The sequence below is a fragment of the Heterodontus francisci genome, chromosome 46 (genome assembly GCF_036365525.1).
Source record: "Heterodontus francisci isolate sHetFra1 chromosome 46, sHetFra1.hap1, whole genome shotgun sequence".
NCBI lineage: Eukaryota > Metazoa > Chordata > Chondrichthyes > Heterodontiformes > Heterodontidae > Heterodontus > Heterodontus francisci.
The window spans coordinates 16,606,754-16,629,929 of NC_090416.1; the positions used below are offsets into that span (position 1 = coordinate 16,606,754).

At 45.5% G+C, this 23,176-nt stretch overlaps 1 gene segment (V, D, J or C); it reads right to left on the reverse strand.

Annotated features, from left to right (window-relative positions):
• Positions 1 to 16,740: 16,740 nt before the first annotated feature.
• LOC137357005 (immunoglobulin lambda variable 5-37-like) lies at positions 16,741 to 17,443 on the reverse strand. The segment is given in 2 exon segments: positions 16,741 to 17,160; positions 17,323 to 17,443. Coding segments are annotated over 2 exon segments (444 nt in total).
• Positions 17,444 to 23,176: the final 5,733 nt, after the last annotated feature.

Consider the following 23,176-nt stretch of genomic DNA (forward strand, 5'->3'; position numbering starts at 1 on the left):
GATAGGATGAGGGAATTACTTACTCCGTAAACTCAGGGCGGTCCCAGGTCCGAAGGTAAACACAGTGCAGTGTTTTAATGGGACGGGTCACCTAAAACCCAGGCTGGGAAGAAAGAGGGGAAAATATTAATAATCTGTCCTTTATTACATTCCCTTTCACATTCTGCCTTTCACAGGGGCCGGAATGCTGAGAGTCTGGAGAAAGATTTTCACATATCAGTGAGGAAACCTTGAGAATATCAGTGTTTACCTACCCAGCTAATAGTCCAAATATTGGGGAAAATCCAAATAAACCCATGGAAACCCAGTGAGATTTTCCACAAGTTACATATGGAATATTTCTGAAACTCATTTCACAGTCTCAGGCAGGAATATTTCAGTAGCTGTTGGAATTCTGAGTGGTTCAGTTGGTGCAGTTTTTGTATTGCCCTGTCTCACTGTGTATGTAGCCTGCTGAGGTATCCGCGGCAGCACAGTAATAGACGGCGGAGTCTCCCGGTTCCAAGCTGCCGATGGTCAGAATGTGACTGTTACTGGAGGTGTCTCTGGAAGGTTGAAAACGGTCCGTGAAGCCGGTGCCTCGATAGATGCTACCACTTGTAGAGTGGGCTAACATCCACACGGGAGCCTCCCCGGGTCTCTGTTGGAACCAGTACATGTGGTAACTGCCCACGTTGCCGTTCTGCATCGCACACTTTAACTCGGAGGTCTCACCGGTGGAGACTGGGTCTGAAATTGGGGTCTGATTGAGGACAGGAACCGCCAGGACACCTTCAACACAAAACACAAGAGAGAGAAAAAAACATTCAGTTTATTGGAGCAAAAAAGCACACTGATAAATAAACAGGCCGGGCTACCAAATCCCTTTGCTTCCTAATCTAATGGTTTACAAATGAATAATTGAGTAACGTTCTGGTAACATAAGTCTCTCACCTGTTAAATGGAGTAGCAGGGTCCCCAGGAGATACATTACTGCAGCCATTCCCTCTGGGGGGGAAAAAAACCCGTGAAGAATTAGTGAGCAGGGTTTTACTGTAATTCCAGAAAGTGGATCCAGTTACAGTGCCGGACAAGGTGAGACCAGTATCTATTATATGAACCTGTATGCAAATACAGGGAGGGTTGAGAGGAGCAGGGGCGGCGGGGGGGGGGGGGGGGGGGGGTGCGGGGGGGGGGGGGTGGTGGACCAGACCAGATTTTTTTTATTGAGCCTCTATTGGTCCCCAATTAAACATTTCCATGTATTTATTTCCACCGAGTTGAGGGTTAATTCACAATAATTTCTGATTTTAACCCCCCCTTCTCATGTCAAGAGTGTGAGATTTAAAAGAACAACTGTAGAAATTGCACATTTTATCCCAGATGGTCAAAGACAAAAGCCCTTCAGAATCCAGTGCCTTGAATTCATCCAGAACAAGTTTAACCCAGCGATAGTTAAGGATTTGTTTTTTTTTATATTTGGGTCTGCAATGTGTACTTAAACACATATCTTTATATCCAACACGCTGGTGTTTGAAACAAAGCAGTTCATTGGAAGGATTGGAATGGAAGAGATTGACTGGACTGCTTCTCTGAGCTGCTCTTTTTTCCTATCCGCCACTGTACAAGTGCACTGCTTGTCCTGGCGTTTGAGCCGAGTGTCGGGTCAAAACACTCGTTTCTCACTCAGGCCGACGTTCAGAAACAGCCAGAATCAACTCCAATATCCGTTTTAATTGGTAATGCAACGAGGAGTGAGATTCTGACCGGGCAAGCTGACTGCTCGGCTAGTTTCTGTGTTGTGTCCGGATCCTGTGTTAAGTCCAGTTTCAATGAAATGTGTTTTCCTGCTGCAACAGTTCCTGCCCTGACTTTTTTTTGTTGCAACTAAACCACATGTATCGGAACCTCAGTCCCAGGCATACATTTGTTTTAACATTCCATTTCAGATGTTTTATGTCAATCACTCGATGCCAAGGGAAAACTTGCAACAAGTTGCTCGTGAGAGGAGTTAGTTTCTTTAAAATGAATATTTTCTATCTTTTTATTTAAAATTCACTTAATTGGATGTGGACATCACTTGGCCCTGCCCGCATTTATTGCCCATCCCTCATTGCCGTTGAGGGCGGCACAGTGGCGCAGTGGTTAGCATTACAGCCTCACAGCTCCAGGGACCCGGGTTCGATTCCGGGTACTGCCTGTGTGGAGTTTGCAAGTTCTCCCTGTGTCTGCGTGGGTTTTCTCCGGGTGCTCCGGTTTCCTCCCACAAGCCAAAAGACTTGCAGGTTGATAGGTAAATTGGCCATTATAAATTGTCACTAATATAGGTAGGTGGTAGGGTAATATAGGGACAGGTGGGGATGTTTGGTGGGAATATGGGATTAGTGTAGGATTAGTATAAATGGGTGGTTGATGTTCGGCACAGACTCGGTGGGCCGAAGGGACTGTTTCATTGCTGCATCTCTAATCTAATCTAAAGGTGGTGGTGGAGTCGCCTTCTTGAACTGCTACAGTGCAGTGGTTTTTGTACAACAGAACTGAGGGCAGTTAAGAGTCAACCACATTGCCGTGGGTCTGGAGTCACATGTCGGCCAGACCAGGTGAGGACGGCAGATTTCCTTCCCTAAAAGGACATTTGTGAAACAGATGGTTTTTTGTTAATGAACATTCAATTTATGGTCACCATTACTGAGACTAGGTTTCAATTCCAATTTTTCTTTTAATTAATTAGTTGAATTTAAATTCCATGGTGGGATTTGAACTCGTGTCTCCAGAGCATTATCCTGGGCCTCTGGATTAGTAATATCTAGTGCCATAACTACTACGCCACCTTGTGATGGATCAATATTAATTCTAGAAATGTGATAGGATTTGAGCCAGTGAAAGGGAGAGGGTGGGAAGAAGAACAGCAGGGAAGGTCTGTGACAGGGGTGGAGGGCAGGAGAGATTAAATGACAAAAAGGGTGTCAAGGTGCAAAGCCAAAGGGAGTGGTAATAAAAGATGTGTCTGGAGGAGATGTGAATGGCAGGATCGGAACACAAAGTAAAGGAAATAAGAGGTAAACAAGAGAGATAAAATAACAAATCAGCAAAGAAAAGGGCAACAAAAATGAGGGCAGGGGGGTTACAAACTAAAATTGTAGAATTCAGTGTTGAGTCCGGAAGGTTGTAGAGTGCCCAGTCGAAAGATGAGGTGCTGTTCCTGCAGTTAGCCTCCGATTACTGACATGTTCAGTCAAGTCAGTGTCGACTAGCTGCCCCCTAGACAGAGAATTTCACCCCTCCCCCATTCAAAATCCATTTCTGATTGGTCTCCACAGCAGAAACAGACCCACCTCCCTCCCCTCCCACCAGCAGATTCTCTGGGTCATTTTCAACTAACCCTAACCTGCATTACTATAGAGACCTCAGGATGTCCTAAAGACAGACAAATAAACACCTGTTTTGAAGTTTTGTCATTGTAACATCGTAATAAAGTGTTTTCCCCTGCTCCCCTTGACCCCCTCCCTGTATTTGCATATTGACTAATATATAGATACTAGTCTTCTCCGGGTTCCCGGAGTTACAGTAATATTGTTGAAGTGAAAGCACAATTGCTAAATGTGTGAGAAGCTGAACTCAGCTTTGCCCATGTAGTTGAATGGAGAGTGCACATATGTAGTTAAATGGAGTCATCCTCGTATGTAGTTAAATGGAGTCATCCGCGTATGTAGTTAAATGGAGTCATCCACGTATGTAGTTAAATGGAGTGTGCCAGTGTGTAGTAAAAAGGGGTTGCACACATGTCGAATGGAAAGAAGTTCAGCACCTCTAGGTTCATAGAATCTCTCACTTTGCACAGCAGATGTCACATGGCTGCAGCTTTGCCCAGGGAGCCTACCCGGTTCACACAGGATAGGCCAGGTGTTAAAGCAAGAGCATTTGGTGTTGCCTATTGAAGCTTGCACAGCGGTTAAAGGAAAATACAATTAAAGCTCACAAGATGGGAATCTTGTAAAGTGTCAGCCATGGCCTCGTGGCTTCAAGTCACAATCCAGAGACTTGAGCACAAAAAGCAGTCTCACATTCGCCGTGTAGTACTGAGGGAGTGCTGCACTGTCAGAGGGTCAGTACTGAGTGAGTGCCGCACTCAGAGGGTCAGTACTGAGGGAGTGCTGCATTGTCAGAGGGTCAGTCCTGAGGGAGCGCTGAACTGTTGGAGGGTCAGTACTGAGGGAGTGCTGAACTGTTGGAGGGTCAGTACTGAGGGAGTGCTGCACTGTCGGAGGGTCAGTACTGAGGGAGTGCTGCACTGTCTGAGGTGCCATATTCACAAGTCCCCCTCAGGTGGACATTATCGATCCCATGACTCTATTTGAAGGAGAGCAGGTGCCCTGGACAATATATATTCCAACATTAACACCTAAAGCTGTAACTGGTCATTATCACATTGCTATTTGTGGGAGCTTGCTGTGTAAATGACTGTCAGATTTCCTGCATTTCAACAGTGACTACATTTCAAAACACACTTCAAAAGTACGTCATTAGATGTAAACCACTTTGGGGCAGCCTAGTGATCAGACCTCTCTGTCTCTCCATCTGTCTATCTGTCTATGTATCTGACCACCCATCTATCTATCTATCTATCTATCTATCTGTCTATCTATCTGTCCATATCTATCTATCTATCTATCTATCTCTCTATCTATCTATCTATCTATCTATCTATCTGTCCATATCTATCTCTCTATCTATCTATCTATCTATCTATCTATCTGTCCATATCTATCTCTCTATCTATCTATTTATCTATCTATCTGTCCATATCTATCTCTATCTCTCTCTCTATCTATCTATCTATCTATCTGTTCATTTCTATCTATCTTTCTCTCCATATCTATCTATCTCTCTATCTATCTATCTATCTATCTGTCTATCCATCTATCTGTCCATCTCTTGCTATCTATCTATCTATCTGTTTATCTATCTGTCTGTTTATCTATCGATCTGTCCATATATATCGATCTATCTATCTATCTATCTGACCATCTATCTATCTATCTATCTATCTATCCATCTATCTGTCCATCTCTTGCTATCTGTCTATCTATCTGTCTATCTATCGATCTATCTATCTATCTATCTGACTGACTATCTATCTATCTATCTATCTATCTATCTATCTATCTATCTATCTATCTATCTATCTATCTATCTATCTATCTGTCAATCGATCTCGGAGGGCGGAGTTCCAGACCGGTAAGTGCAAAAACCTTACTTCGGGGATTCTCGGACAGACTCGGAGGGCGGAATTAACCTCGGTGATTCTCGGACAGACTCGGAGGGCGGAGTTAACCTCGGGGATTCTCGGACAGACTCGGAGGGCGGAGTTCACCTCGGGGATTCTCGGACAGACTCGGAGGGCGGTGTTCTCCTCGATGGGTCGAAGGGCCTGTTTCAGTGCTGTATCTCTAAATAAAAAATAAAAATAAATAAAATAATATTTATAGTAGAAATCTAGCACTGGGGACCATATCGTTTATTATAACAATTTAGTAAGGATTTAATAAGTATTTATTTTATATTAATTAACTAATTAGTGATAGAAATGTCAGTAAAAGGGGTGAAGTGCTTCACCTGTGAGATGTGGGAAGTCCGTGACACTTCCAGCATTCCGGGCGACTCCGCCTGCAGGAAGTTTACCCAGTTGCAGCTCCTCACAGACCACATGGATCGGTTGGAGCGGCAACTGGAAGCACTTGGGAGCATGCAGGTGGCAGAGAGCGTCATAGACAGGAGTTTTAGAGAAGTGGTTACACCCAAGGTGCAGGCAGATAGACGGGTGACCGCTAGAAGGTGCAGGCAGTCAGTGCAGGAATCCCCTGTGGCTATCCCCTTCTCCAACAAGTATACAGTTTTGGATACTGTTGGGGGGGATGGCCGAGCAGGGGAAAACAACAGCAGCAGCCAGAGCAGTGGCACCACGGCTATCACTGTTGTTCAGCAGGGAGGGACAAAGCGCAAAGAACAATAGTTATAGGGGACTCTATAGTCAGGGGCACAGATCGGCACGTCTGTGGACGTGAAAGAGACTCCAGGATGGTATGTTGCCTCCCTGGTGCCAGGGTGAAGGATGTCTCTGAACGGACAGGGGGCATTCTGAAGGGCGAGGGTGAACAGCCAGAGGTTGTGGTACACATCGGTACCAATGACAAAGGCAGGAAGAGTGCTGAGGGCCTGCAGGGGGAGTTTAGGTAGTCAGGTAGAAAGTTGTAATCTCTGGATTAAACCCTGTGCCACGTGCCAGAGAGGATAGAAATAGGAAGATAGTGCAGCTAAACACGTGGCTGAGCAGCTGGTGTCGAAGGGAGGGTTTCAGATATCTGGACCATTGGGCTCTCTTCAGGGACAGATGGGACCTGTACAAGAAGGACGGGTTGCATCTAAACTGGAGGGGCACTAATATCCTGGCTGCAAAGTTTGCCAGCGTCACTCGGGAGGGTTTAAACTAGTGTGGCAGGGGGGTGGGAACCAGAGCAGTGGGACAGCTAGAAAAATAAATGAGGAGGACATAGTAAATAAGGCCAGTAAGACTAAGTGGAAGAGCAGGCAGGAAGATGTTGCTGAGCACAGCGGGACTGGTGCTCTGAAGTACATTTCTTTCAATGCGAGAAGTATAGCAGGTAAGGTAGATGAAATTAGAGCTTGGATTAGTACTTGGAAATATGATGTTGTTGCTATTACAGAGACTTGGTTGAGGGAAGGGCAGGATTGGCAGCTAAATGTTCCAGGCTTTAGAAGCTTCAGGTGGGATAGAGGGGGATGTAAAAGGGGTGGGGGAGTTGCATTACTGGTTAAGGAGAATATCACAGCTGTACTGCGGGAGGACACCTCAGAGGGGTCATGCAGCGAGGCAATATGGGTGGAGCTCAGGAATAGGAAGGGTGCAGTCACGAAGTTGGGGGTTTACTACAGGCCTCCCAACAGCCAGCGGGAGGTAGAGGACAAGATATGTAGACAGATTTTGGAAAGATGTAAAGGTAACAGGATTGTGGTGGTGGGTGATTTTAACTTCCCCGATATTGACTGGGACTCACTTAGTGCTAGGGGCTTGGATGGGGCAGAATTTGTGAGGAGCATCCAGGAGGGCTTCTTGAAACAGAATGTAGATAGTCCAACTAGGGATGGGGCCATTCTGGACCTGGTATTGGGGAATGAGCCCGGCCAGGTGGTCGAAGTTTCAGTGGGTGAACATTTCGGGAGCAGTGACCATAATTCCATAAGTTTTAAGGTACTTGTGGATAAGGATAAGAGTAGTCCTCGGGTGAAGGTGCGAACTTGGGGGAAGGCTAATTATAACAATATTAGGCAGGAATTGAAGAATTTAGATTGGGGGCGGCTGTTTGAGGGTAAATCAACATCTGACATGTGGGAGTCTTTCAAACGTCAGCTGATTAGAATCCAGGACCAGCATGTTCCTGTGAGGAAGAAAGACAAGTTTGGCATGTTTCGGGAAATTTGGATAACACTGGATGTTGTGAGCCTAGTCAAAAAGGAAAAGGAAGCATTTGTAAGGGCTGGAAGGTTAGGAACAGACGAAGCACTTGAGGAATATAAAGACAGTGGGAAGGAACTTAAGCAAGGAGTTAGGAGGGCTAAAAGGGGTCATAAAAAGTCATTGGCAAACAGGATTAAGGAGAATCCGAAGTCTTTTTATACATGTATAAAGAGCAAGAGGGTACCAGGGAAAGGGTTGGCCCACTCAAGGATAGAGATGGGAATCTATGTGTGGAGCCAGAGGAAATGGGCGAGGTGCTAAATGAGTACTTTGCATCAGTATTCACCAAAGAGAAGGACTTGGTGGATGATGAGCCTAGGGAAGGGAGTGCAGATAGTCTCAGTCATGTCATTATTAAAAAGGAGGAGGTGTTGGGTGTCTTGCAAAGCATTAAGGTAGATACGTCCCCAGGGCCTGATGGGATCTACCCTAGAATACTGAGGGAGGCAATGGAAGAAATTGCTGGGGCCTTGACAGAAATCTTTGCATCATCATTGGCTACAGGTGAGGCCCCAGAGGACTGGAGAACAGCCAATGTTGTTCCTTTGTTTAAGAAGGGTGGCAAGGATAATCCAGGAAATTATAGGCCGGTGAGCCTTACGTCAGTGGTTGGGAAATTATTAGAGAGGATTCTTCGGGATAGAATTTACTCCCATTTGGAAACAAACGAACTTATTAGCGAGAGACTGCATGGTTTTGTGCTGGGGAGGTCATGTCTTACTAATTTGATTGAGTTTTTTGAGGAAGTGACGAAGATGATTGATGAAGGAAGGGCAGTGGATGTTATCTAAATGGAATTTATTAAAGCCTTTGACAAGGTCCCGCATGGCAGACTGGTACAAAAGATAAAGTCACACGGGATCAGAGGTGAGCTGGCAAGATGGATACAGAACTGGCTCGGTCATAGAAGACAGAGGGTATCAGTGGATGGGTGTTTTTCTGAATGGAGGGATGTGACTAGTGGTGTTCCGCAGGGATGAGTGCTGGGACCTTTGCTGTTTGTAGTATTATAAATGATTTGGAGGAAAATGTAGCTGGTCTGATTAGTAAGTTTGCGGACGACACAAAGGTTGGTGGAGTTGCGGATAATGATGAGGATTGTCAGAGGATACAGCTGGATATAGATCGGTTGGAGACTTGGGCGGAGAAATGGCACATGGAGTTTAATCCGGACAAATGTGAGGTAATGCATTTTGGAAGGACTAATGCAGGTGGGAGGTATACAGTAAATGGCAGAACCCTTAGGAGTATAGACAGACAGAGAGATCTGGGCGTACAGGTCCACAGGTCACTGAAAGTGGCAACGCAGGTGGATAAGGTAGTCAAGAAGGCATACGGCATGCTTGCCATCATTGGTCGGGGCATAGAGTATAAAAATTGGCAAGTCATGTTGCAGCTGTACAGAACCTTAGTTAGGCCACACTTAGAATATTGCTTGCAATTCTGGTCGCCACACTACCAGAAGGACGTGGAGGCTTTGGAGAGGGTACAGAGGAGGTATACCAGGATGTTGCCTGTTCTGGAGGGCATGAGCTATGAGGAGAGGTTGGAAAAACTCGGATTGTTTTCACTGGAACGATGGAAGTGGAGGGGCGACATGATAGAGGTTTACAAAGTTATGAGCGGCATGGACAGAGTGGATAGTCAGAAGCTTTTTCCCAGGGTGGAAGAGTCAGTTACTAGGGGACATAGGTTTAAGGTGAGAGGGGCAAAGTTTAGAGGGGATGTGTGAGGCAAGTTTTTTACACAGAGGGTGGTGAGTGCCTGGAACTTGCTGCCAGGGGAGGTGGTGGAAGCAGATACGATAGCGACGTTTAAGAGACATCTTGACAAATACATGAATAGGAAGGGAATAGAGGGATATGGGCCCCGGAAGTGCAGAAGTTGTTAGTTTAGGCAGGCATCAAGATCGGTGCAGGCTTGGAGGGCCGAATGGCCTGTTCCTGTGTGGTACTGTTCTTTGTTCTTGTTCTTTGTTCTCTCTGTCTATCTGTCCATCTCTCTGTCTATCTATCTGTCTATCTGTCTATCTGACTATCTATCTATCGATTTATCTATCTGTCCATATCTATCTATCTATGTATCTATCTATCTGTCTATCTATCCACCTGTCCATCTCTCTCGCTCTATCTATTTGTCTGTCTGTTTATCTCTATCTATCTGTCTGTCCATCTCTATCTATCTGTCTGTCCATCTCTGTCTGTCTGTCTGTCTATCCCTCAGTACTGACCCTTTGACAGTGCGGCACTCCCTCAGTACTGACCCTTTGGGAACTGAATATTCCAGGGTATTTGACAGTTTGGAATGACAGGAAGCAAGGAAAAGGAGGTGGTGTAGTTCAGTTAATAAAGGATGAGATCAGTACAGTAGTGAGAAATGATCTTGGCTCAGAAAATCAAGATGTGGAATCAGTTTGGGTGGAGATATGAAATAGCATAAATTCATACAGGAGCTGCACTGTGGGACAGAGTATAAATCAAGAAATAAGGGGGGGGGCTTGTAAGGAAAATACTGCAGTAATCCTGGGTAATTTTAATCTTCATATAAATTGGAGTAATCAAACTGGTAAAGTTAGATCGAGGATGAGTTCATGGAGTGTACTCAGGACAGTTTCTTAGAACAATACATTCTGGAACCAATCCGGGAGCAGGCTATTTTAGACCTGGTAATGTGTAAGGAGACGGAATTAATTAATGACCTCTTAGTAAAGGAAGAATAGAAAAGTAGAATATTATTTACATGGAGAGAGACCGCAGAATGCTGCAGTACAGAGGGATCTGGGTGTCCTTGTACATGAATCACAAAATGTTAACGTGCAGGTACAGCAAGTAATTAGGAAGGCAAATGGAATGTTGGTATTTATTGCAATGGGGATGGAGTATAAAAGTAGGGACATCTTGCTACAACTGTACCGGGCATTGGTGAGACCGCACCTAGAATACTGCATACAGTTTTGGTCTCCTTATTTAAGGAGGGATATACTTGCATTGGAAGCAGTTCAGAGAAGGTTCACTTGGCTGATTCCTGGGATGAAGGGATTGTCTTATTAGGAAAGGTTGAGCAGGTTGGGCCTGTTTAGAGTTTAGAAGAATGAGAGGTGATCTTATTGAAAAATATAAAGTCCTGAAGGGGCTTAATTGGGTGGATGGTGAGAGGATGTTTCCCCTCGTGGGAGAATCTAGAACTAGGGGGAACAGTTACAGAATACGGGGTCTCCCATTTAAGACGGAGATGAGGAGGAATTTCTTCTCTGAGGGTCATTAATCTTTGGAATTCTCTTCCCCAGGGAGCAGTGGAGGCTGGGTCATTGAATATATTCAAGGCTGAGTTGGAGAGTTTTTTGATCTACAAGGGAGTTGAGGGTTATGGTGGGGGGCAGACAGGAAAGTGGAGATAAGGTCACAATCAGATCATCCGTGATCTTATCGAATGGCGGAACAGTCTCGATGGGCCGAATGGCCTTCTCCTGTTCTTATTTCTTATGCTTTTATGTTGAAGATATCGTACCTGCTGTATTCAATAGCTGTCCAGGTCTTTAAAGCCCAAAGTGGCCGTAACTGTTCCTATCTGTGCAGAGACACCTTGGCAGTAATATAATATAATGAAAATGGCCTGGCTGAAACTCCCCGGGTCTGGATATCTCAGTACAGATCGGGGAAGGGGTGGTGGGAGTGCTGGAATCTGGGCCTTCCCAGCAAGTGTCCTGTAAGGGAACTGAATGACCTCAACGAAGGAACGAGTTCACAGAGGGAGATGAGGCTGAAGTGATTGTAGTGTGTGCGAACAAGAGGAGGCCATTCAGCCCTTCGAGACTGCTGTACCATTCCATTAGATCATAGCTGGTCTGTACCTTAACCCCATATACCCTGCCTTAGCTCCATAATCCTTGCTGCCCTTACCCAATAAAAATCTATCAACCACAATCTTTATAACTCCAATTTTTAATGAAGTGCATTTCTATAGCGTCTTTCACAACCTCAGGATGTTCCCAAAGTGCTTCGCAGCCAATGAAATACCTTGAAAAGCAATATTGGGAAATGAAGAATGGGATGTAGAGCAGGAGGAGTTCAGTTCAGTTCTCCTGAGGGGCCCAGTCCAGATAATGGGTTGTTTTGTTATAAATGTGTGACGTGTCCAAGAATGTAACCGTTTCACAGTGTTTCTCGGATTTCCGTCCTGTTTCTGTGTGTTTCAGAGCAGGGGAACTGGGCCCAGATGCTGCTGCTCTCTGCTGCTTATCAGACAGTGAACAGGGAGGTTTCGGTTCCTCCCCGAGGCTCCTCTCCCACCCCCTGCAGCGAGTGACCACACCACCTGCACCACATCACAAACAAGACAAAAACAGCATCGATTTGGGTATCAGGATCTAAAATAAGGCTTTCAGAACACCGCCCAGATCCCCTGTGGTTGATGACGAGGGCCTGATCTGAGCTGCATTCAGTGCCATTCTCAGACCCAGTCTGGAACCTGGCTGTTCGGCCATGTGAATCATCAACATTGTGGATTTAACTGGACTGATAAACGTTTGATGGCCTTTAAGACACTCCTTAAAACATACCTCTTTGACCGAGCTTTTGGTCACCTGCTCTAATATCTCCGAATGTGGCTCAGCATTAAACTTTGTTTGCTGACACTCCTTGCAACGTTTTATTACATTAAAGGCGCCATATAAATGCAGATTGGTTGTTGTTGCTTGTTGTGGCGCAGATGACAATTCGTTGAAGACCTTAATAACTAACCGACTGCAGGCCATGACGTACATCAACTAAAGCCACAATTAAAACTCAAGGCTTCTGATGTAAGTACAGTACTGAAGGAATACCGCACTGCCGGAGGGGCTATCTGTCACTTGGAATCTGCCCTCTGTTAAAGATACTGCAACCCCTATTTAGAAAAAGAGTTGGGGAGTTCTCCCCCATCCCCGTGTCTTGGCTGATATTTATCCTTCAATCAATATCACAAAAAAAGATCACCTGGGTCATTATCTCATTGTTATGTGTGTGGGATCATGCTGTGCGCAAATTGGCTGCTGTGTTTCCTACATTACAACAGTTGACTAGACTTCAAAAAAAAATACTTGGTTGGCTGTAAAGCGCTGTGGGACATTCTGAAGCTGTGAAAGGAGGCTCACTGTCACCTTCTCAGGGGGACAACTAGTGATGGACAATAAATGGCTTCTCTTACCAGAGATGCCCACATCTCGAGAATGAAGAAGTGCAGGTTCTGTCTCTCTGGACGCTGTGATGTCCCCTTGTAAAACATATTGAAACTAAATAGTTCTAAAAACATCTGCATAAATACAGCATCCTCAGACTCGAGATGAGGATTAAACCTGCATTTAATACCTCTTTAAGTGCGTGGCCCCTTTAAGGTGTGCTGAGGGACTCTGCTTTTCCAGCACTCTCTGTCCATTTACTCTTTGAGGTGATGCAACCGATACTCTCTCCACAGCTGGGGGCTCAGTTAACAGCCCTTCCCTCTTATGGCCCCTAGTTCTGCTCTCACCCACAAGTGGAAACGTCCAGCCTTATCGAGTCCTTTCATAACCTTAAAGGCCTCCATCAGGTCCTACCCTCCCCCCTCCCCCCCCATCTCGGTCTTCTCTTTTCAACCTATCCTGGTAGCCTATCTCAGTACTGGTACCATCCCAGCACATCTTTTCTTGCACCTTCTCCAGTGTCATTTTATAATATGGAGACGGGAACAGTGTACAGTAATTCCAAGTGTGGTCTAACTGAGGTTCCCTACAAGTTTGACTTAATGTATCTGCTTCTCAATTCTATCCCTCAAGAAATTAACCCCGGTGTTTGGATTGTTTTTTATAAGGCCTTATTCAGCAGCATTGCTGCAGTTACTCTATAACCCTCGATCCACAACCCTATTTAGACTCTTTCTTCCCCACCTCCCCCTCCCTCCAGGACTAGGTGACCTCATTCATCCTCCCAAAAAGTAGCACCTCACACTTATCCATACTGACCTTCATTTGCCAATTACACACCCATTCTGCATGTCACTTCATGTCCTGTCATTTGTGATGGACCTAATATTAACTGCAGCCTCCCCCAATTTGGAGTCATCAGCGAACTCTCAAATTGTACCTGGTGCTAGTCTGTCCCGTGCCATCCCATCTCTCGGACCGGGATAGTGAGCAGTTCTCCCTGGGAGGGACGGTATTTTATTCCAAACAGAGGCTTTTCCTGTAAATCACATACAATGATGGTCTAGTATGGGAGAAACTACACTTTAGGATGGGAGGGTTGTTAAGAGGGTGCAGAGGAGGTTTACTGGAATGGTTCCAGGGATGGGGGAATTCTAGTTATAAGGTCAGCCTGGAGAAGCTGGGATTGTTTTCCTTGGAGCGAAGGAGATTGCAGGGAGATTTAATAGAGGTGGACAAGATTATGACAGATCTGGATAGAGTAGACAAGGAAAAACAGTTCCCATTAACTGATGGTACAAGGGCTAGGGGACACAGATTGAAAGTTTTGGGCAAGAGATACAGGGGTGGGGGGGGGGTGGGCGGGGGGGATGGGAGGAAGAATTTATTTATTTTTAAATGCAGTGAGTGACAATGACCTGGAACTCACTGCCTACCAGAGTGGTGGAAGCGGGAGACAATGATTTCAGTAAGAAACTGGGGTGGGGGAGGGGGCACTTGAAGGAAATAAATTCGCAGCGGGCCACGGGGGTGCGGGGAGTGGGACTGACTGGATTGCACTACGGGGAGCTGGCACGGGTCCGAGGGGCCGAACAGCCTCCTTCTGTGCCAGAAATGAAATCGAATTCGTTTAAAATAGTTAACTCTGCTTGAATATTTTTTTATTAAATCTGCCCAAAAGAAAAATCCTCAAATCGCCAATATTCGTACAGTTAACCACTGACTTGCACCAATATCCACCTCAACCCACCCCCTCCCCCAGAAAAAAAATAACAGAGCAATTTGAATTCATGTCATCTTTATTAAAACAGCCACACACAGAGAGATACACTTTTCAATTCTAACAAATGGTACCACTGAGAGAAAGGAGAGAGGGAGCAGAACCCATCCAGCTCCAAATGGGAATGTACTCCCGGGATAGGTGGTCCTGATATTCACTGTCACCCACCTGCGCCCCCCAGTTAAAATTGGATCCAAAATTGGATCGTTAAACTGCGATTGAAGTGACTGTTTCAACATCGTTGGCCACATTTGCTACAGTGATTACATTGTAAAACAACAACAACAACATTCCACATATTGAATAATATTTCATCAGCAATAAATCAAACTCTAAACCCCAGTTGCCCCCTCTCAGTCGGAACAAGCGGTGGAGCTGATGGTTTTGAGGAGAGGTGAGCTCAGAGAGCCGTGGTCCACACTGCAGGTATAGCTGGAGCCCTTATTCCAGGCAGTGGCGGGGACTCTCAGGTAACTGCTCAGGCTGTAGGTTTGATCACTGTCCGTGGACACGGTGCCTGTGGTCACCCCGCTGTCTGTCTCTTTATCATCCACTCTCCAGAGAACCCGCACGAAACCCGGCTTAAAGCGGCTCACCAGGCAGGACAGAGTAGCCCATCCCGAGTCTATTTCTTCCGAGGAAGGAGGGAGCAGGAGAACTGATGGTTTCCGATCCTCACTACCTGTGTGTGTGAGAGACAGGGTGGAAGAAAGAAATCTCACTGTTAGTATCAATCATTTTTTCTAAAAGGCACATCCAGAATTAGTAACACATACTATAATTTAAAACAAACATTTAACTTGACTTCAGACTTAGGTAGAGACAGTAAATAATATAATAGCCTGAGTGTTTCCAGCACTCAATTTCAGATTTCCAGCATCTGCAGGATTTTGCTTTGATTGGATTAAAATTAAATATTTAGTCCAATCTTAACTCCCTGTCAATTGAGAGCTGGACTTGTACATGGATTCGAGACATTCAGATAAATTAATTAACTGAATATTAAATACAACAGACAATATCGAATTGTTTAAAATTCAGGGGCAGATTAAAATCAAAAGTTTAAAATTTGAGGAAGTTTCACATTTCGGATAGGCTGTACTGGAGGTCTTATGGAGGTGCTCGGAGTATGTATTGGGAGTAACGCAACCTCCCAGATCCACACTCAGAGTTCGGTGATCACCTCACCAGGAAAAACGAGTTTTAAAAGTAATAAAGTTCGGGGCGGTTTCCATTTAGAAAGTAGGTTAGACACTTCACATGAACGAACGACAGCCGGAAGGAGGGGGCTGGGAAGGGAGACGGGGTCTGGGGGGTAGAGGGACCGGGTGCGTTAGGAACAGACAAGATGGGGGGGGCGCAGAATGAGGCCATTCGGTCCATCGAGTCCGTGCCGCAGCCTAACCCACTTCCCAGCTTTGGGAGTCTTTTTTTGAGGTGAGTGTGAGTAAAATTCCTGTTTGTAAATCTTCCAGCAACACCCGGGGCAGGCTCCCTATTTATACAACAGTGCAGCGAATAGACGGAGAAGTCCACACCTGCACACTGCAGACCTGGCCGAACAGACTCGAGGGGCTGAATGGCCTTTCTCCCCTGTTCATTCTGCATTTTTTTTTGCCAATGGAGTTTTTCCTCGGTTCTGAGGAAAGGTCAGAGACCCGAAACTGTTCACCGTTTCTCCCTCTCTCTCCGCAGAGGCTGCCCAGACCTGCTGAGTATTTCCAGCATCTTCTGTTTTTTTTATTTCAGATTTCCAGCATCCGCAATTGTTTTGCTGCTATTTTAGTGTTTATTTTTCTACCCTCCAGAATCCAAATTCCCAGCACTGAATCAGTGGACAGAAAAATAAAAATCTGACCCAATTTTTTTTCACCGTTATCAGGGCAGATCCGATTCTGCAACAATAAATGAATAAATAATTGAAACAATATGAATGATAGGATGAGGGAATTACTTACTCCGTAAACTCAGGGCGGTCCCAGGACCGAAGGTAAACACAGTGCAGTGTTTTAATGGGACGGGTCACCTAAAACCCAGGCTGGGAAGAAAGAGGGGAAAATATTAATAATCTGTCCTTTATTACATTCCCTTTCACATTCTGCCTTTCACAGGGGCCGGAATGCTGAGAGTCTGGAGAAAGATTTTCACATATCAGTGAGGAAACCCTGAGAATATCAGTGTTTACCTACCCAGCTAATAGTCCAAATATTGGGGAAAATCCAAATAAACCCATGGAATTCCAGTGAGATTTTCCACAAGTTACATAAGGAATATTTCTGAAGCTCATTCCACAGTCTCAGGCAGGAATATTTCAGTAGCTGTTGGAATTCTGAGTGGTTCTGTTGGTGCAGTTTTTGTATTGCCCTGTCTCACTGTGTATATAGCCTGCTGAGGTATCCTCGGCAGCACAGTAATAGACGGCGGAGTCTCCCGGTTCCAAGCTGCCGATGGTCAGAATGTGACTGTTACTGGAGGTGTCTCTGGTAGGTAGAAAACGGTCCGTGAAGCCGGTGCCTCGATAGATGCTACCACTTGTATAGTGGGCTAACACCCACACCGGAGCCTCCCCGGGTCTCTGTCGGTACCAGCTCATGTCGTAACTGCCCACATTGCCGTTCTGCATCGCACACTTTAACTCGGAGGTCTCACCGGCGGAGACTGGGTCTGAAATTGGGGTCTGATTGAGGACAGGAACCGCCAGAACACCTTCAACACAAAACACAAGAGAGAGAAAAACACATTCAGTTTATTGGGGCACAAAAGCACACTGATAAATAAACAGGCCGGGCTACCAAATCCCTTAGCTTCCTAATCTAATGGTTTAAAAATGAATAATTGAGTAACGTTGTGTAAACATAAGTCTCTCACCTGTTAAATGGAGTAGCAGGGTCCCCAGGAGATACATTACTGCAGCCATTCCCTCCGGGGGGGGGGGAAAAACCCGTGAAGAATTAGAGAGCAGGGTTTTACTGTAATTCCAGAAAGTGGATCCAGTTACAGTGCCGGACAAGGTGAGACCAGTATCTATTATATGAACCTGTATGCAAATACAGGGAGGGTTGAGAGGAGCAGGGGGAGGGGACCAGACCAGATTTTTTTTATTGAGCCTCTATTGGTCCCCAATTAAACATTTCCATGTATTTATTTCCACCGAGTTGAGGGTTAATTCACAATAATTTCTGATTTTAACCCCCCCTTCTCATGTCAAGAGTGTGAGATTTAAAAGAACAACTGTAGAAATTGCACATTTTATCCCAGATGGGCAAAGACAAAAGCCCTTCAGAATCCAGTGCCTTGAATTCATCCAGAACAGGTTTAACCCAGCGATCGTTAAGGATTTGTTTTTTTTTTATATTTGGGTCTGCAATGTGTACTTAAACACATATCTTTATATCCAACACGCTGGTGTTTGCAACAAAGCAGTTCATTGGAAGGATTGGAATGGAAGAGATTGACTGGACTGCTTCTCTGAGCTGCTCTTTTTTCCTATCCGCCACTGTACAAGTGCACTGCTTGTCCTGGCGTTTGAGCCGAGTGTAGGGTCAAAACACTCGTTTCTCACTCAGGCCGACGTTCAGAAACAGCCAGAATCAACTCCAATATCCGTTTTAATTGGTAATGCAACGAGGAGTGAGATTCTGACCGGGCAAGCTGACTGCTCGGCTAGTTTCTGTGTTGTGTCCGGATCCTGTGTTAAGTCCAGTTTCAATGAAATGTGTTTTCCTGCTGCAACAGTTCCTGCCCTGACTTTTTTTTGCTGCAACTAAACCACATGTATCGGAACCTCAGTCCCAGGAATACATTTGTTTTAACATTCCATTTCAGATGTTTTGTGTCAATCACTCGATGCCAAGGGAAAACGTTCAACAAGTTGCTCGTGAGAGGAGTTAGTTTCTTTAAAATGAATATTTTCTATCTTTTTATTTAAAATTCACTTAATTTGATGTGGACATCACTTGGCCCTGCCCGCATTTATTGTCCATCCCTCATTGCCGTTGAGGGCGGCACAGTGGCGCAGTGGTTAGCACTCCAGCCTCACAGCTCCAGGAACCCGGGTTCGATTCCGGGTACTGCCTGTGTGGAGTTTGCAAGTTCTCCCTGTGTCTGCGTGGATTTTCTCCGGGTGCTCCGGTTTCCTCCCACAAGCCAAAAGACTTGCAGGTTGATAGGTAAATTGGCCATTATAAATTGTCACTAATATAGGTAGGTGGTAGGGTAATATAGGGACAGGTGGGGATGTTTGGTGGGAATATGGGATTAGTGTAGGATTGGTATAAATGGGTGGTTGATGTTCGGCACAGACTCGGTGGGCCGAAGGGACTGTTTCATTGCTGTATCTCTAATCTGATCTAAAGATGGTGGTGGAGCCGCCTTCTTGAACTGCTACAGTGCAGTGGTTTTTGTGCAACAGAACTGAGGGCAGTTAAGAGTCAACCACATTGCCGTGGGTCTGGAGTCACATGTAGGCCAGACCAGGTGAGGACGGCAGATTTCCTTCCCTAAAAGGACATTTGTGAAACAGATGGTTTTTTGTTAATGAACATTCAATTTATGGTCACCATTACTGAGACTAGGTTTCAATTCCAATTTTTCTTTTAATTAATTAGTTGAATTTAAATTCCATGGTGGGATTTAAACACGTGTCTCCAGAGCATTATCCTGGGCCTCTGGATTAGTAATATCTAGTGACATTACTACTACGCCACCTTGTGATGGATCAATATTAATTCTAGAAATGTGATCGGATTTGACCCAGTGAAAGGGGGAGTGTGGGAAGAAGAACAGCAGGGAAGGTCTGTGACAGGGGTGGAGGGCAGGAGAGATTAAATGACAAAAAGGGTGTCAAGGTGCAAAGCCAAAGGGAGTGGTAATGAGAGATGTGTCTGGAGGAGGTGTGAATGGCAGGATCGGAACACAAGGTAAAGGAAATAAGAGGTCAACAAGAGAGATAAACTAACAAATCAGCAAAGAAAAGGGCAACAAAAATGAGGGCGGGGGGGTTACAAACTAAAATTGTTGAATTCAGTGTTGAGTCTGGAAGGTTGTAGAGTGCCCAGTCGAAAGATGAGGTGCTGTTCCTGCAGTTAGCCTCCGATTACTGACATGTTCAGTCAAGTCAGTGTCGACTAGCTGCCCCCTAGACAGAGAATTTGACCCCTCCACCACTAAAAATCCACATCTGATTGGTCTCCACAGCAGAAACAGACCCACCTCCCTCCCCTCCCACCAGCAGATTCTCTGGGTCATTTTCAACTAACCCTAACCTGCATTACTATAGAGACCTCAGGATGTCCTAAAGACAGAAAAATAAACACCTGTTTTGAAGTCTGGTCATTGTAACATCGTAAGGCAATGCACAATGGAAATAAATATTTGGAAATGATTAATTAGGTACAAATATATTTTTAATAAAGTGTTTTCCCCTGCTCCCCTTGACCCCCTCCCTGTATTTGCATATTGACTAATATATAGATACTAGTCTTCTCCGGGTTCCCGGAGTTACAGTAATCTTGTTGAAGTGAAAGCACAATTGCTAAATGTGTGAGAAGCTGAACTCAGCTTTGCCCATGTAGTTGAATGGAGAGTGCACATATGTAGTTGAATAGAGGCATCCACGTATGTAGTTAAATGGAGTGTGCCAGTGTGCAGTAAAATGGGATTGTGCACATGTCTAATGGAAAGCAGTTCAGCACCTCTAGGTTCATAGAATCTCTCACTTTGCACAGCAGATGTCACATGGCTGCAGCTTTGCCCAGGGAGCCTACCCGGTTCACACAGGATAGGCCAGGTGTTAAAGCAAGAGCATTTGGTGTTGCCTATTGAAGCTTGCACAATGGTTAAAGGAAAATACAATTAAAGTTCACAAGATGGGAATCTTGTAAAGTGTCAGCCATGGCCTCGTGGGTTCAAGTCCCAATCCAGAGACTTGAGCACAAAAAGCAGTCTCACATTCGCCGTGTAGTACTGAGGGTGTGCTGCACTCTCGGAGGGTCAATACTGAGGGAGTGCGGCACCGTCGGAGGGTCAGTATTGAGGGAGTGCTGCACTGTTGGAGGTTCAGTACTGAGGGAGTGCTGCACTGTCAGAGGGTCAGTACTGAGGGAGCGCTGCACTGTCGGTGGATCAGTACTGAGTGAGTGCCGCACTCAGAGGGTCAGTACTGAGGGAGTGCTGCATTGTCAGAGGGTCAGTACTGAGGGAGTGCTGAACTGTCGGAGGGTCAGTCCTGAGGGAGTGCTGCACTGTCGGAGGGTCAGTACTGAGGGAGTGCTGCACTGTTGGAGGTTCAGTACTGAGGGAGTGCTGCAGTGTCAGAGGGTCAGCACTGAGGGAGTGCTGCACTGTTGGAGGGTCAGTACTGAGGGAGTGCTGCACTGTCAGAGGGTCAGTACTGAGGGAGTGCTGCACTGTCTGAGGTGCCATATTCACAAGTCCCCCTCAGGTGGACATTATCGATCCCATGACTCTATTTGAAGGAGAGCAGGTGTCCTGGACAATATATATTCCAACATTAACACCTAAAGCTGTAACTGTTCATTATCACATTGCTATTTGTGGGAGCTTGCTGTGTAAATGACTGACAGATTTCCTGCATTTCAACAGTGACTACATTTCAAAACACACTTCAAAAGTACGTCATAAGATGTAAACCACTTTGGGGCAGCCTAGTGATCAGACCTCTCTGTCTCTCCATCTGTCTATCTGTCTATGTATCTGACCACCCATCTATTTATATCTGTCTATCTATCTATCTGTCCATATCTATCTATCTATCTATCTATCTATCTATCTATCTATCTATCTATCTATCTATCTATGTATCTATCTATCTATCTATCTATCTAACTATCTATCTATCTATCTATCTATCTGTCTGTTTATCTATCGATCTGTCCATTTATATCTATCTATCTATCTATCTATCTATCTATCTATCGATCTATCTGTCTATCTATCTTTCTATCTGACTATCTATCTATCTATCTATCTATCTATCTATCTATCGATCTATCTGTCTATCTATCTTTCTATCTGACTATCTATCTATCTATCTATCTATCTATCTATCTATCTATCTATCTATATATATATCTATCTATCTATCTGACCATCTTTCTATCTATCCATCTATCTATCTATCCATCTAACTGTCCATCTCTTGCTATCTGTCTATCTATCTGTCCATCTATCGATCTATCTATCTGACTGACTATCTATCTATCTATCTATCTATCTATCTATCTATCTATCTATCTATCTATCTATCTTTCTATCTATCTGTCTATCGATCGATCTATCTCGGAGGGCGGAGTTCCAGACCGGGAAGTCTAAAAAACTGACTTCGGGGATTCTCGGACAGCCTCGGAGGGCGGAATTAACCTCGGGGATTCTCGGACAGACTCGGAGGGCGGAGTGAACCTCGGGGATTCTCGGAAAGACTCGGAGGGCGTAGTTAACCTCGGGGATTCTCGGACAGACTCGGAGGGCGGAGTTAACCTCGGGGATTCTCGGACAGACTCGGTCGGCGGAGTTCACCTCGGGGATTCTCGGACAGACTCGGAGGGCGTAGTTAACCTGGGGGATTCTCGGACAGACTCGGAGGGCGGAGTTAACCTCGGGGATTCTCGGACAGACTCGGAGGGCGGAGTTAACCTCGGGGATTCTCGGACCGACTCGGAGGGCGGAGTTAACCTCGGGGATTCTCGGACAGACTCGGAGGGCGGTGTTCACCTCGATGGGTCGAAGGGCCTGTTTCAGTGCTGTATCTCTAAATAAAAAATAAAAATAAATAAAATAATATTTATAGTCGAAATCTAGCACTGGGGACCATATAGTTAATTATAACAATTTAGTAAGGATTTAATAAGTATTTATTTTATATTAATTAACTAATTAGTGATAGAAATGTCAGTTAAAGGGGTGAAGTGCTTCACCTGTGAGATGTGGGAAGTCCGTGACACTTCCAGCGTTCCGGGCGACTCCGCCTGCAGGAAGTTTACCCAGTTGCAGCTCCTCACAGACCGCATGGATCGGTTGGAGCGGCAACTGGATGCACTTAGGAGCATGCAGGTGGCAGAGAGCGTCAAAGACAGGAGTTTTGGAGAAGTGGTTACACCCAAGGTGCAGGCAGATAGATGGGTGACCGCTAGAAGGGGCAGGCAGTCAGTGCAGGAATCCCCTGTGGCTATCCCCCTCTCTAACAAGTATACAGTTTTGGATACTGTTGGGGGGGATGGCCTATCAGGGGAAAACAACAGCAGCAGCCAGAGCAGTGGCACCACGGCTGGCACTGTTGTTCAGCAGGGAGGGACAAAGCGCAGAAGAGCAATAGTTATAGGGGACTCTGTAGTCAGGGGCACAGATAGGCGCTTCTGAGGACGTGAAAGAGACTCCAGGATGGTATGTTGCCTACCTGGTGCCAGGGTCAATGATGTCTCTGAACGGACAGGGGGCATTCTGAAGGGCGAGGGTGAACAGCCAGAGGTTGTGGTACACATCGGTACCAATGACATAGGCAGGAAGAGTGATGAGGTCCTGCAGGGGGAGTTTAGGGAGTTAGGTAGAAAGTTAAAAAAACAGGATTCTGGGGTTGTAATCTCTGGATTAGTCCCTGTGCCACGTGCCTGAGAGGCTAGAAATAGGAAGATAGTGCAGCTAAACACGTGGCTGAGCAGCTGGTGTAGAAGGGAGGGTTTCAGATATCTGGACCATTGGGCTCTCT